The following is a 15,064-nucleotide window of genomic DNA, read 5'->3' on the forward strand; positions in this document are numbered from 1 at the left end:
TCGTGTGTAGATTGTACAGACTCTGCATAGGCTACTGAGGCCTGCAGCTCTCGTGTGTAGATTGTACAGACTCTGCATAGGCTACTGAGGCCTGCAGCTCTCGTGTGTTGATTGTACAGACTCTGCATAGGCTACTGAGGCCTGCAGCTCTTGTGTGTAGATTGTACAGACTCTGCATAGGCTGCTGAGGCCTGCAGCTCTCGTGTGTAGATTGTACAGACTGCATAGGCTACTGAGGCCTGCAGCTCTCGTGTGTTGATTGTACAGACTCTGCATAGGCTAGTGAGGCCTGCAGCTCTTGTGTGTAGATTGTACAGACTCTGCATAGGCTGCTGAGCCTGCTGCTCTCGTGTGTCAATTGTACAGACTCTGCACAGGCTACTGAGGCCTGCAGCTCTCGTGTGTAGATTGTACAGACTCTGCATAGGCTACCGAGGCCTGCAGCTCTCATGTGTAGATTGTACAGACTCTGCATAGGCTACTGAGGCCTGCAGCTCTCGTGTGTAGATTGTACAGACTCTGCACAGGCTACTGAGGCCTGCAGCTCTCGTGTGTAGATTGTACAGACTGCATAGGCTACTGAGGCCTGCAGCTCTCGTGTGTAGATTGTGCAGACTCTGCACAGGGTACTGAGGCCTGGAGCTCTCGTGTGTAGATTGTACAGACTCTGCATAGGCTGCTGAGCCTGCTGCTCTCGTGTGTCAATTGTACAGACTCTGCACAGGCTACTGAGGCCTGCAGCTCTCGTGTGTAGATTGTACAGACTCTGCATAGGCTACCGAGGCCTGCAGCTCTCATGTGTCGATTGTACAGACTCTGCATAGGCTACTGAGGCCTGCAGCTCTCGTGTGTAGATTGTACAGACTCTGCATAGGCTACTGAGGCCTGCAGCTCTCGTGTGTAGATTGTACAGACTCTGCATAGGCTACTGAGGCCTGCCGCTCTCGTGTGCAGATTGTACAGACTCTGCATAGGCTACTGAGGCCTGCAGCTCTCGTGTGTAGATTGTACAGACTCTGCATAGGCTACCGAGGCCTGCAGCTCTCATGTGTAGATTGTACAGACTCTGCATAGGCTACCGAGGCCTGCAGCTCTCGTGTGTAGATTGTACAGACTCTGCATAGGCTACTGAGGCCTGCAGCTCTCGTGTGTAGATTGTACAGACTCTGCATAGGCTACTGAGGCCTGCTGCTCTCGTGTGTAGATTGTACAGACTGCATAGGCTACTGAGGCCTGCAGCTCTCGTGTGTAGATTGTACAGACTCTGCATAGGCTACTGAGGCCTGCAGCTCTCGTGTGTAGATTGTGCAGACTCTGCATAGGCTACCGAGGCCTGCAGCTCTCGTGTGTCGATTGTACACTCTGCATAGGCTACTGAGGCCTGCCGCTCTCGTGTGTCGATTGTACAGACTCTGCATTGGCTACTGAGGCCTGCAGCTCTCGTGTGTCGATTGTACAGACTCTGCATAGGCTACTGAGGCCTGCAGCTCTCGTGTGTCGATTGTACAGACTCTGCATTGGCTACTGAGGCCTGCAGCTCTCGTGTGTAGATTGTACAGACTCTGCATAGGCTACTGAGGCCTGCAGCTCTCGTGTGTAGATTGTACAGACTCTTCATAGGCTGCTGAGCCTGCTGCTCTCGTGTGTCAATTGTACAGACTCTGCACAGGCTACTGAGGCCTGCAGCTCTCGTGTGTAGATTGTACAGACTCTGCATAGGCTACCGAGGCCTGCAGCTCTCATGTGTCGATTGTACAGACTCTGCATAGGCTACTGAGGCCTGCAGCTCTCGTGTGTAGATTGTACAGACTCTGCATAGGCTACTGAGGCCTGCAGCTCTCGTGTGTAGATTGTACAGACTCTGCATAGGCTACTGAGGCCTGCCGCTCTCGTGTGCAGATTGTACAGACTCTGCATAGGCTACTGAGGCCTGCAGCTCTCGTGTGTAGATTGCACAGACTCTGCATAGGCTACCGAGGCCTGCAGCTCTCGTGTGTCGATTGTACACTCTGCATAGGCTACTGAGGCCTGCTGCTCTCGTGTGTAGATTGTACAGACTGCATAGGCTACTGAGGCCTGCAGCTCTCGTGTGTCGATTGTACAGACTCTGCATTGGCTACTGAGGCCTGCAGCTCTCGTGTGTCGATTGTACAGACTCTGCATAGGCTACTGAGGCCTGCAGCTCTCGTGTGTAGATTGTACAGACTCTTCATAGGCTGCTGAGGCCTGCAGCTCTCGTGTGTAGATTGTACAGACTCTGCACAGGCTACTGAGGCCTGCAGCTCTCGTGTGTAGATTGTACAGACTGCATAGGCTACTGAGGCCTGCAGCTCTCGTGTGTAGATTGTGCAGACTCTGCACAGGCTACTGAGGCCTGCAGCTCTCGTGTGTAGATTGTACAGACTCTGCATAGGCTACTGAGGCCTGCAGCTCTCGTGTGTAGATTGTACAGACTTTGCATAGGCTACTGAGGCCTGCAGCTCTCGTGTGTAGATTGTACAGACTCTGCATAGGCTACTGAGGCCTGCAGCTCTCGTGTGTAGATTGTACACTCTGCATAGGCTACTAAGGCCTGCAGCTCTCGTATGTAGATTGTACAGACTCTGCATAGGCTACTGAGGCCTGCTGCTCTCGTGTGTAGATTGTACAGACTGCATAGGCTACTGAGGCCTGCAGCTCTCGTGTAGATTGCAGAGACTGTGTGAGTGAGGGGAAGAACAACACTCCCCCAGCCCCCTGGTTGTCATCGCCTGTGTGTGTCCAGCAGAGTCTTCTGCTGGGAGACCTGAGTGGCATTAGGAGGAGGTACCTCCCCTGGGCCTGGACTAGCTGCTGGGTATAGATTAGACCGGTCTCCAAGGAGCAGACAGCGCTTTACCCGGGACATCTCGACTGTAGCAGGAGCATCTCAAGCACGAGGTGCTGTGCATAAAACACGGTGGGATTGTGTGTGTCTGTGTTGGGGGGGTTGGGGAGGGGCTGGTAGTGAGAGCTGGTGCGACCTAACCCTGCATGGGCATTACATTGGGGCTCCAATGTCCACCAGGTGCTGCTGGCCCTGTGGGCGAATTCTTGATCGATGTGCAGGATTTTAGTCACTCACTCAGGCATATTGACCCTTTTTAAAGAAAAATATGCCTGGAAAATAGACGACATACCCTTTGGTGATTTGTCCCATTGGGCGAGGACCCTGGTGGGTAGTGACGAGTCTCATGGAGATCAGCAAGAGTGAGCACGCCTCTCTCCCTCTCTCTGTTTCTCCCTTCTCTGTCTCTCCGTCTCTCTCTCTCTCGGTCTCTGTCTCTCTCTCTCCCTACCTCTCTCTTTGTCCTCCCCCTACCTCTCACTTTCTCTCTCTTTCTGTCTCTCCCCGTCTATCTCTCTTTCTGTCTCTCTCACACAGTCTTTCTGTCTCTCTCTCTGCCTCGTTCTCTCTCTGCCTCGTTCTCTCTCTCTCTCTCTCTCTCTCTCTCTCTCTCTCGCTCTCGCTCTCGTTCTCTCTCTCGTTCTCTCTCTCTCTCTCTCTCGTTCTCTCTCTCTCTCTCTCTCTCTCTCTCGCTCTCGCTCTCGCTCTCGCTCTCGCTCTCGCTCGCTCTTCCCCCCTTGTCTGTCTCTCTCTCCCCCTCCATCTTGGGTTGGGGTTCGTCATGCTGAATTTGGTCCCACAGATGCCTAGCTCTTGTGGCAGTTTTTTGTCCCTATAATTGATTTTCTGGGACTCGAAGTGGGCACCCTTTAGTGTGACCCTGTTGTTGTTGAATGAGAAGATGGTGGACATTTTGTCTTCTACACTAGTATATTTTCTGCAAGTAAACATGACTTCCTTAAACCATTGTATTTGAGGTCAGAATGGCAGACTTGGGATTTTGTGCAGGATCTGAATGAATGCCTTGAGCACGTCAGGCAGTGCCTTTGGCTACTATTGAATTTTTAATTCTACAAACCTTAAGACTTTGAGGTCCACGTTAGTGATGGATTTAATCCGTTAGGAGTTCGATGCCGGTTGTGGGGAGTAGTTGCATTAAAGTTAGGGCTCTTGGTTTAATGGTATTTCTTTTGTTAACATTTCCGTCTACATTTATCCATAATTATTTTTGCCCATTTCATTGGTATTTATCCATATTTATTTTATGGTTTCAGAATAAATGGGTAATCACATGGTATATTTCTACATTTTTTTTAGTTGATAAATATGAACTCCTACTTAAATTCCTGTCACGTTTTATCAAATTTAGGAGCCAAATATTACAAAACAGTACACAGAGAAGTAAATATTAGCATTATACACAAATATATGTTAACATATGCCTTTACTTAAGGGAATCTCATCTGTTTTTAAGTTCCCATGGTATCTATCTGCTTAGCCGTTGGGCTGGAATTCATGAAAAACAACAATAAGAGTCACTAACAAGAAGCACAATTTTCTGTATTTTTCCGCTTTTGATAATAAATACAGATGGGAATTAGATTCTGTGTGTATTTAGCTGTAAAAATCAGTAAAATCGGAAAACTAGAAGCTTTAATTCAAGTATGTTGTCTTTTCTATTTCTGTTCTTCTCCCTTATCAGAATTTCCTACTGCACCACAGACAAGGTTCAGAACAAAGTCTTTGCGTATGTGGCTCAGAACCAGACCAACGAGACGCTGGAATGCCATGCCTTCCTCTCGCCCAAGAAGAAGATTGTAAGTGTTCTCTATAAAATATCTCTGTGGAACAAAGTGCTGTCACCTAACTCCTCCCTATTGTGATTGATGCCTTCTCGGTTGTATTCACTCCTCTCTCTCCCACTGATCTTTCGTCACTTCTACAAAGTGCTCCCCCCATGACAGACTAAGTTGGAGTCACCTGTAATCTGTTACTATGTCTGAGTTCATCTTTAGAGAGAACATTGAGCAGTTTGTAAGTCAGCCTTTACCGCTGTCCTTGACACTGCTTCCTCTGTTGCCAACAGGCTCAAGCAGTCGCTCTTACTGTCGCACAGGCCTTCAAGGTGGCGTTGGACCTCTGGGAGACGGCGCAGGAAGGTGAGGGAACAACTCGCGCACAGCACAGACTCTACACGTGGTGCATGTCTGGGAGTCTTGGAGTTTCTCTTTTTTAGAGATCTGCATTTGAAAATACCTTTTAAAGGTGCTAGCTTGTGTCTTGACTGCAGTCTTCGAGCCGCACTCTACTTGTAGTGGTGAAAATTCTGTGTAAGGACGGGTGAGCCATCAGAGTGAAGCTTGCTGTCAACATGGTGGTGCATTAGGTGGTGGTCTAAGAGATGGTTTATGTCGTTCTGAATCAAAGTGGTCCAGACCCTTTGTGGTGCTCCACGTTTTGGGAATATGGTCAGTTCAAATTATTTTTAGGATTGGCAGAGTATTAGTCTAAATGTGTGAAAAAAAGTTTATCAAATATGAGAGTGCATGAGGTTGTGTGGAGACTCAACTTCTGCCAAGGAAATCTTGAATTCTCCCAAACTGAGCTCATTCAGTGTTAGAGGAAACAGGTAACCTATGCCAGTGTTTATGGGCTCTCTGTGCCGTAGTAATGCACATCATAGAGAATTAAGGACCAGACGTACAAAGCATTTTTCTGGTCGCAAACGGCCTGATTCGCAGAATCAGGATGTTTTTGACTGGAAAAATGCTTTTTCAAATGTGCATTTGTGATTCGATGTTTGGAAGTGGTTTGCGTGTTTAGGGTGTCCATTCCAAATACCGAATCCATATGGTATGGGTTACTGTTTTGCAACCGAATTCCAGGCACAAAACAGTAATACTTAACCACAGTTTAAATCTAGTGGTAACCCATTCGAAAAGGGGAAGAGGTCCCTTTGAGAATGTACATAATATTTTTTTAAGAGTATGTAGTGGTTCCACTGCCTTAAAGGTTTAATTTTTGTCTTTTTAAACTCCTCTAAGGAAAACTGGTTGTATTTAAAAAAATATATATATTTTATTAAAAAGCATTCACAGACATGGTGGTGTGTTGACCTCAGCAGGCCACCATCGGCTGTGATTCCTAATGGGTCTCAAACTTATTAATGCTCATAAGGGAGGTCGATTTGCGATCTACAAAAAATCCCTAAATGAAATTCAATGAGTTTCATACATTAGGACCGATTTCCTAATGTTTGTACATCTGGTCCTAAGAGTATTTTGGACTACCCTCCTTTGGGATGCAGAACATGATTATAAGCTGTGGCTTCCTAGTGGGCTCCTCATGTGAGTTGTGTTGAGATTGGAAGCCACATGTACATTTCTTTACCACAAAAGGTGGCAGAGAGGCCGAGTGACTCTACCACAAGCCTTCGCCAGCAGGCGTGTTCCAGGAGCTCTGAACACAACAGCTGACGATTCAACCACTCTGCTGAGGAGGAGTGTGGCGATGTGCACAGGGGGCCGGTACATCAGCTGATGATCTAGAGGCACCTAAGGAGTGATGCAGCCACTGAAGATGAAATGTTTTCTTTGGTAAGGATCAGTGCTTTAAATCGGCCGGTACTGCCCGGTATGGAGTACCGGCACATTTTTATTTTGTGAGGGCGAGTACCGGCACTTCTCTAAAGAGACGTAATACTTTTAAAAGGAGAGTGCTGGCACTTCTCAGAAACAAGCAGGTAGTCTGGCACAGAGTAGCTGCACTTCTACTTTTCCATTTCAGGCACTGGTAAGGATGCAACTGGTAGGAGGCCAGCAAAGAAAGAGCTCTTGGAGGCTGATTTGCTAATGTATCAGTGTTGCGTCAACTTGATCACGTGGAGGAATGTTTATTGGCAGGACAAGTTGATGGTTTGTGTGAAAAGATATTGGATCTGATTGCACAGAACAGGGCTTGGAATGCGTGACGGGCAAGGGGTGGACAAAGGAATAGAGGTGTGCGAAGGAGGTTGTACCTTGTGCAGTGAGTGACAGTATGTATCCTTGAGCTGCTGATGCGCGCCCTTGAATTTCTCATTCGGTCACTGAATGAAGGTCTGTGTTGGAGTGTTGGGTCATTTGGCACACGAGGTGGACTCTGAAATATTGTTTTGTATAGATCATTAATCTTATGCCAATAAGTGAAGGTTGTGCAGAATGGAGTTACAGGATCAGTGAAGGAATAATTGAATGAGAGTCCTTTGTGCTAAGTGTTTCCAGAGGTCCTGGTGGATGACAGATGTGTGATACTGATGGAAGCACTTGGGTGCACAAAAGGCTTATCGTGCAAGTGTAAATTCAGCTATCTCATTTAATGTGAAATTACACCTGCAAAATGATTTACTCACAAGTAAACATGAACAATATAGAGTAATATTAGGAGTGAACAGATCTGATCACAGTAGTTGGCATTTCAGGGCAGTGGGTGCCTTGGAGAGTAGGTGAGTACCCACAAACTGGAAGTTTTTTGTTTTACTTTTGTGAAGGGCAACAGTAAACCTGCTTTAGTGTGTGACTGGGGGTGAAAGTTCTAAAAATAGGCAGGGATGTAGGGGGAAGAGATATCTGTGTGGGGAAGATATGTAGAAAAATAATTTAAAGTGCATGTGCACTATTGTGAAGTACATATGAAGCTCAATAACTTGGAAATCATAAAACAATTATGGAAGTGCTCCTGGGCAACTGCAGCTGTTACACCTACCCAGATATATTCCTGTAATTCTCTGAGAATGCCCCAAAACGTCGAATGTTTATACCAAATGTAGGAGTTTATTTCTGACCAATCACAATGATAGTAACAGCAGGCACCTAAAGTACTCACCTATTTCTAGCCTCTACTTCTTGAGGGCATGGTGGCGACGCACGTGTTACTAGCCCGTCTTGAGTCGCACAGTCTCCACCCACTGTACCAGACTATTTCCTGGGTGGGACGGAGTCCAGAATGCTGACGCGTATTAGAGAGGCGGTGGAGATGCGCAGAGGAATGGGGACTTGGCAAACCTTTTTGGTGTATTTTTGAAATTACGAATTTTTTGTTGCTTTTTTCTTTGGCTGTTTTGCTTCATATTGTCTGCACTTTTATTTTGCGGTTCAGCGTAGAGAATTGCTTTCCATGCAAATTATGATGTGATCTATCTCCACATTTGATAATTTCCCAGCTTTGCTCTTAACTAGCACATTCTCTCCGCAGGGAAGGGGCAGACATGCCCCAGGAACTGCTGCAGCTCTGAAACAACCTCTTTCTGCGGGGTGTCCAATTCCTGCGTCTCAGAGACAGGTAAGCGAGCCTCCGGTAGCGCATGCTAGATTACCTGCTGAGGGATGTGAGCAATAATACATGACGATGGGTGGAGCTTGAAGTGGGGACAGGGTGAGTGGTTGAAGCCAGGGCGGAAGGGGCATCGATCATCTTAGAGGAAGGGCCCATGAGGTCAGGGAGCAGAAGCTGGGAGCAGTGGGGTGCATGACCTGGTGAACTGTGAAAACCAGCTTGCAACTCTGCAGAAAGTGACCCTGAATATACCCCTTCTTGGACCTACTCCTGCCTGTATTGTACTCTATTACCCATTCCACTCACCGTTCCGTAGGTTAACCTGCGCTTTTCCACCTCTTAATCATAAGGAGTTCGTCTAATGTCCAATCTGCTGTCTGCCGCAGCATTTCTGTGCATGTTTTGACTGTTTTGTGCCCATAAGAATGGCTAGTCTCTGGCACATATTAACGTAGCCTACAGGATCCAGGGATTTAAGTGCGCCCCGGATGGCCTAGTAGTACTAGAATGGAGATTCACCTAAGCAGGACATCATACTAAGCAGCATGGACTCCGTCCCACCCAGGAAATAGTCTGGTACAGTGGGTGGAGACTGTGCGACTCAAGACGGGCTAGTAACACGTGCGTCGCCACCATGCCCTCAAGAAGTAGAGGCTAGAAATAGGTGAGTAATTTAGGTGCCTGCTGTTACTATCATTGTGATTGGATGATGGATTCCCCTTCCTGCCCGGTGCCAGATCTTTCTGCCCAGACAGGGAGTAAATAAAGCTCATCTTGTGATTTAAAAGATGTTCCCCAAGGTTGCCCTGCTTTGTAGTACTTCGTCATTCTGTGAACGTATCCCAGTACAATGTGGCATGGCATGTGCCTTCGCAGTCCTAGAGACCATCTTATCCTTGCCCCCTATGACAAGAGCTGCTTTGCCCTCTTGGACGAGTGCTTTCCAAGCCTAATCTGACTTATGAAACCAATTATATTGATTTTTAAATCTGTAAATACGTAACATGTAATACATATATTGAATATGCTGTTCAAATAGGAAGAGGACATTGCTTGGTGTAACTCCTCCAGCAAGGACATCGCCTTCAGCCACGCCACGGGACTCCACTGGACGGACCACAGCTGCGTCCACTTCAGCTTCAGAAGGACCACGCTCCACCACCACCAGCAACAGGTTCCCCGCAGAAACTGGAACAAGATCACTGCAGACCAGCTCGCTACTTCCCTGAGCAAGTACCCTCCCACCAGCACAACGAACCCCAGCCAAGCGGCCACGAACCTCACGAAATGGATCAGCGACTGCGCAGACGACCTCGCCCCGCTGAAAACCCCGCCGAGCAGACCCAGCAGCAAGAAAGCACATTGGTTTAACAACGAACTCAAGAGCTCCAAGAAGAACTGCAGAGCACTCGAGAAAACCTGGCGCAGAGACCCAACACCGGACAACATGACCGCCCTCAAGCTCGCCACCCGAAAACACCACCAACTGATCCACGCCACCAAGAAAACCGCATTCAAGGAACGACTGGACAACAACGCACACAACAGCAAAGAACTCTTCAACATCGTGAAAGAGCTCTCCAACCCCAAGGCCGGAAACAACGACATCACCCCTTCGCAAGACCTCTGCAACTCCCTCGCCTCCTACTTCCACAACAAGATCGCAGACATACACAACAGCTTCAGCACTCAACCGACGCACGCCACGACCGAATCACCGCCCCCAACAACCACCCTTCGCGCCTGGACCCCGATCAGCACCGAAGACACCGTCAACACGATGAACTCCATACACTCCGGATCTCCGACAGACCCCTGCCCTCACCACGTCTTCAACAAGGCCGACGCTGTCATCGCACCCCACCTGCAGGACATCATCAACACCTCCTTCGACACCGCTACCTTCCCGGAGAGCTGGAAGCACGCCGAACTCATCGCCCTACTTAAGAAGCCATCAGCCGACCCCACCGACCTCAAGAACTACCGCCCCATCTCGCTGCTCCCGTTTCCGGCAAAAGTCATCGAGAAGACCGTCAACAAGCAACTGGCCACCTTCCTCGAGACGAACGGCTCCCTCGACCCCTCGCAGTCTGGCTTCCGGGCCAACCACAGCACCGAGACCGCCCTGATCGCAGCTACCGATGACATCCGAGCCCTGCTCGACAACGGAGAAACGGCGGCCTTCATCCTCCTGGACCTCTCCGCGGCCTTCGACACTGTCTGCCACCCTACCCTAGTACAGCGCCTCAGCAACGTCGGAATCCAGGAGAAGGCACTGAAGTGGATCATCTCCTTCCTCGCCGGAAGGACACAGAGAGTCCGCCTCCCCCCGTTCAGATCGGAGGCCACCGAAGTCATCTGCGGCGTTCCTCAAGGCTCCTCGCTCAGCCCAACACTCTTCAACGTCTACATTAACCCCCTCGCAGCCATCGCACGCCAGCACAACCTCAACATCATCTCCTACGCCGACGACACCCAGCTGATCCTCTCCCTCACCAACGACCCCGCCACCGCCAGAGCCAACCTACATGAAGGGATGACAGACGTTGCCAAGTGGATGATGAACAGCCACCTGAAACTGAACTCGGACAAGACGGAAGTCCTCATCCTGGGATCTTCACCCTCCGCCTGGGACGACTCCTGGTGGCCCCCCGCCCTGGGCAACGCACCCAAACCCACAGACCACGCACGCAACCTGGGCTTCATCCTGGACTCCTCCCTCTCCATGACCAGACAAGTCAACGCCGTCTCCTCGTCGTGCTTCAACATCCTGCGCATGCTACGCAAGATCTTCCGATGGATCCCCACCGAGACCAGGAAGACGGTCACCCAGGCCCTCGGCACCAGCCGTCTGGACTACGGCAACTCCCTCTACGCCGGAACCACCGCCAAACTCCAGAAGAGACTCCAGCGGATCCAGAACACCTCAGCACGACTCATCCTGGACATCCCCCGCCGCAGCCACATCTCCGGACACCTGAGAGACCTGCACTGGCTCCCGGTCAACAAGAGAATCACCTTCCGGCTCCTCACCCACGCACACAAGGCCCTCCACAACCAAGGCCCAGGATACCTCAACAGCCGCCTCAACTTCTACGCTCCCAACCGCCAGCTTCGATCAACCAGCCACGCCCTCGCCGCCGTCCCCCGCATCCGAAGAGCCACCACAGGAGGAAGAGCCTTCTCCTACCTGGCCGCCAAGACTTGGAACTCCCTTCCGCCCCACCTCCGCCTGACCCAAGACCACCTCGCCTTCAGGAAGCAGCTCAAGACCTGGCTGTTCGAGCAGTAGCGGACCCCCTCCCCCCAGCGCCTTGAGACCCTTTGGGTGAGTAGTGCGCTATACAAATGCTTTGATTGATTGATTGATTGGTCCTGCCTCAATACAGTCACTCAACATTGTCGGGCATTAAGCATGCCAAAATATTCCCACCATGGTTCCCAGATCTTACCCTGTTTGTGAGGCCACCCCCTGGCTCGATAGATTGGCTCCTCCATCTTGGAGCATCAGTCCTTGGCTTCTACCTTGGAGCATCAGTCAATGATTTCCTCCATTCACTAGTGGGCGGTGCTGCTGGAGATATCGAGTTTCTGTTCATGTCCCTTTGGTCATGGTGTCAATTGTCACAATTGCTCCTTCCCCACCACTCTTCCCAGAAAATCCATGGCATCCAGATGTGTGATTCAGAGGGTAGTACAGACGGGTCGCCCTATCACCTTTGTCCCTGTTTGTCATTTTGATTGCCAATCATTTTTAATCTTGGTATACTCCCACACCACATGAAAGAAACCACCCAAGGCCACGCTGCCCCTCTTGCATGTGTGTGCAGAAATCCTACCCGCATGCCATAGCCTCTGCGGGCTGAAGTATGTTGAATGTAGGTAATAAATCCTACCCATGTGCCACAGCCGCTGCGGGGTGAGGTATGTTGTATGTAGGTAATAAATCCTACCCATCTGCCACAGTCTCTGCGGGGTGAAGTATGTTGTATGTAGGTAATAACTCCTACCTATGTGCCACAGCCGCTGCGGGGTGAGGTATGTTGTATGTAGGTAATAACTCCTACCTATGTGCCACAGCCGCTGCGGGGTGAGGTATGTTGTATGTAGGTAATAACTCCTACCTATGTGCCACAGCCGCTGCGGGGTGAGGTATGTTGTATGTAGGTAATAACTCCTACCTATGTGCCACAGCCGCTGCGGGGTGAGGTATGTTGTATGTAGGTAATAACTCCTACCTATGTGCCACTGCCTCTATGGGGTGAGGTATGCTGTATGTAGGCAATACATCCTACCCATCTGCCACAGTCTCTGCGGGGTGAAGTATGTTGTATGTAGGTAATATATCCTAGCCATGTGCCATGGCCTCTGCGGGGTGAAGTATGTTGTATGTAGGTAATAAATCCTACACATGTGCCACAGCCTCTGCGGGTGAAGTATGTTGTATGTAGGTAATAAATCTTAGCCATGTGCCATGGCCTCTGCGGGGTGAAGTATTTTGTATGTAGGTAATATATCCTAGCCATGTGCCATGGCCTCTGCGGGGTGAAGTATGTTGTATGTAGGTAATAAATCCTACACATGTGCCACAGCCTCTGCGGGTGAAGTATTTTGTATGTAGGTAATAAATCTTAGCCATGTGCCATGGCCTCTGCGGGGTGAAGTATTTTGTATGTAGGTAATATATCCTAGCCATGTGCCATGGCCTCTGCGGGGTGAAGTATGTTGTATGTAGGTAATAAATCCTACACATGTGCCACAGCCTCTGCGGGTGAAGTATGTTGTATGTAGGTAATAAATCTTAGCCATGTGCCATGGCCTCTGCGGGGTGAAGTATTTTGTATGTAGGTAATAAATCTTAGCCATGTGCCACAGCCTCTGCAGGGTGAAGTATTTTGTATGTAGGTAATAAATCTTAGCCATGTGCCACAGCCTCTGCGGGTGAAGTATGTTGTATGTAGGTAATAAATCTTAGCCATGTGCCATGGCCTCTGCGGGGTGAAGTATTTTGTATGTAGGTAATAAATCCTAGCCATGTGCCACAGCCTCTGCGGGGTGAAGTATGTTGTATGTAGGTAATATATCCTAGCCATGTGCCACAGCCTCTGCGGGGTGAAGTATGTTGTATGTAGGTAATATATCCTAGCCATGTGCCATAGCCTCTGCAAGGTGAGGAATGTTTTTAAGGTATGTTGTATGTAGGTCATAAATCCTACCCATGTGCCATAGCCTCTGCGAGGTGAGGTATGTTTATAAGGTATGTTGTATGTAGGTAATTGAGTTAAATCATCCGCAGTTTTCAGATATTATGATCTTTCATAAAGCCAGCGTGGCATCCCTCCAGTCACTTTCATCTAGGGTTTCTACTTTCTTCTCCCACTTCTTCTTAAGGTCTATTTAAAGTTCAGGTGCATTGGCAACAGGAGAGCCATAACCCTGAGAGATTCCCTCCTTGCCGGTACTGTTTTGGCCTCTATGGGATTATACTGTCTCTAATTGCCTCTTGATGTGCCGCAGGGGCGTGTCTCAGCTTTAAATACTTACAGAACTATCATTTACACAGCTCAAACTCATATTGTAGGCTTGACAATTACTTTATATGATTCTCTTGCTATATATCACTGTGCTGGAATATGCTAATAAGATCTCCTATTTCAATGCCATATAGTTTGTCACTTTGTTTTAGCATGTTTCCGCTCCATATGGGTCTCTCTTGTGTCGGCCTTCCATGCTGTTGAATCCATCGCAGGTCCTTATGCCGGCATTTAACTTGTACATTTACATAGTAAAAATACATGTACTTTTACATTATATAACAAGTATGTATTGAGGATCAAGAGATGTTGAGAGTACCTCCTTAAGTAGTGCAGAAATGCTGCTGTTCCTAATTTGTAGGAAACTATTGATGAGCAAAAGGAATATATAAATGACGAGTATGCATGAAAATCTTAAATTAAGAGAAATGATGAGACTACAAGATGCCAAACTCCCAACTCTTAGGCTTGGCCATGTGGATATAGCCCAAAAAGTCCTGAGTGAAATAAGATGTTAAAAGGATGGAAAGAACATTATTATTAAAGGTTGTGACATTCCAGGTAGATCTGTATTCTACCTGCATCTTTTCTAAGAAAATGTATGTGCAGGCCTTTGGTATGAAGATTCGAGCCTTGGAACCCCTGCTTATAAGTCTAAATGTAAATGGAGGATCTCGTGGGATATGTCGAAGGCAACTGGGAAACTGAGGTTCCCGAACCCTCACTTTTCCGCCTGAATGTAAACTTGCCACTGTAGCCACATACTGCCACCATCTGCTGGATGATTTGCAGATTCTAGTAAAAAGGTTTCCAGCTCAGAGAGAACATATGCTCCTCAATAGCAAAAGGGCTGCACCATCGTGCCTTACACTTTGAAGTAGATTGCTGTTATCTTTCAGCTTTTGATTGCTATATTAGGCCTTTAAAGAGGTGAGAATTCTGCTCTGTAAACCTTCCTAATTCATCATCAGCTGGGGGAAGAGCGTTTGCCTGCACCAGGAAACACATGCTTTAAGTAATTCAAACCAAAAATAACTGTTACTTCTTTGTCATGAATAATATGTGTTTCATAATTGAGACATATTCATGCTTGTCAGGGACATTGTTCGCAAGAGGGCATTCACACTTTGCAAGGGTCTCACAGGTCGACACATATTCATGCTCGTCACGGGCAGTGTTCTCAAGAGGGCAGTCTCACTTTGAAAGGATCTCACTGGTCGACACGTATTCATGCTTGCCACAGGCACTGTTCTCAAGAGGGCAGTCTCACTTTGAAAGGATCTCACTGGTCGACACGTATTCATGCTTGTCACAGGCACTGTTCTCAAGAAGGCAGTCCCACTTTGAAAGG

General features: G+C 48.4%; 1 protein-coding gene across 4 annotated transcripts in view; it reads left to right on the top strand.

Moving 5' to 3' along the window:
* The window catches only part of LOC144763994 (low density lipoprotein receptor adapter protein 1-A-like), a 266,279-nt gene that overhangs the window by 168,863 nt on the left and 82,352 nt on the right, over positions 1 to 15,064 (top strand). For 3 of the 4 annotated variants that reach the window (XR_013596292.1, XR_013596291.1, XM_078650114.1), the window contains exons 4-6: positions 4,569 to 4,683; positions 4,953 to 5,025; positions 8,099 to 8,185. Coding sequence is in view for 2 of the 4 variants with exons in the window: in XM_078650114.1 (XP_078506240.1) it covers positions 4,569 to 4,683; positions 4,953 to 5,025; positions 8,099 to 8,185 (275 nt within the window). In the remaining 2 variants the exon portion in view is untranslated. The remainder of the gene's footprint in view (positions 1 to 4,568; positions 4,684 to 4,952; positions 5,026 to 8,098; positions 8,186 to 15,064) is intronic. The other variant, XM_078650115.1, reaches the window with a different exon arrangement.

This window comes from Lissotriton helveticus, chromosome 6 (genome assembly GCF_964261635.1).
Source record: "Lissotriton helveticus chromosome 6, aLisHel1.1, whole genome shotgun sequence".
Taxonomy (NCBI): Eukaryota; Metazoa; Chordata; class Amphibia; order Caudata; family Salamandridae; genus Lissotriton; species Lissotriton helveticus.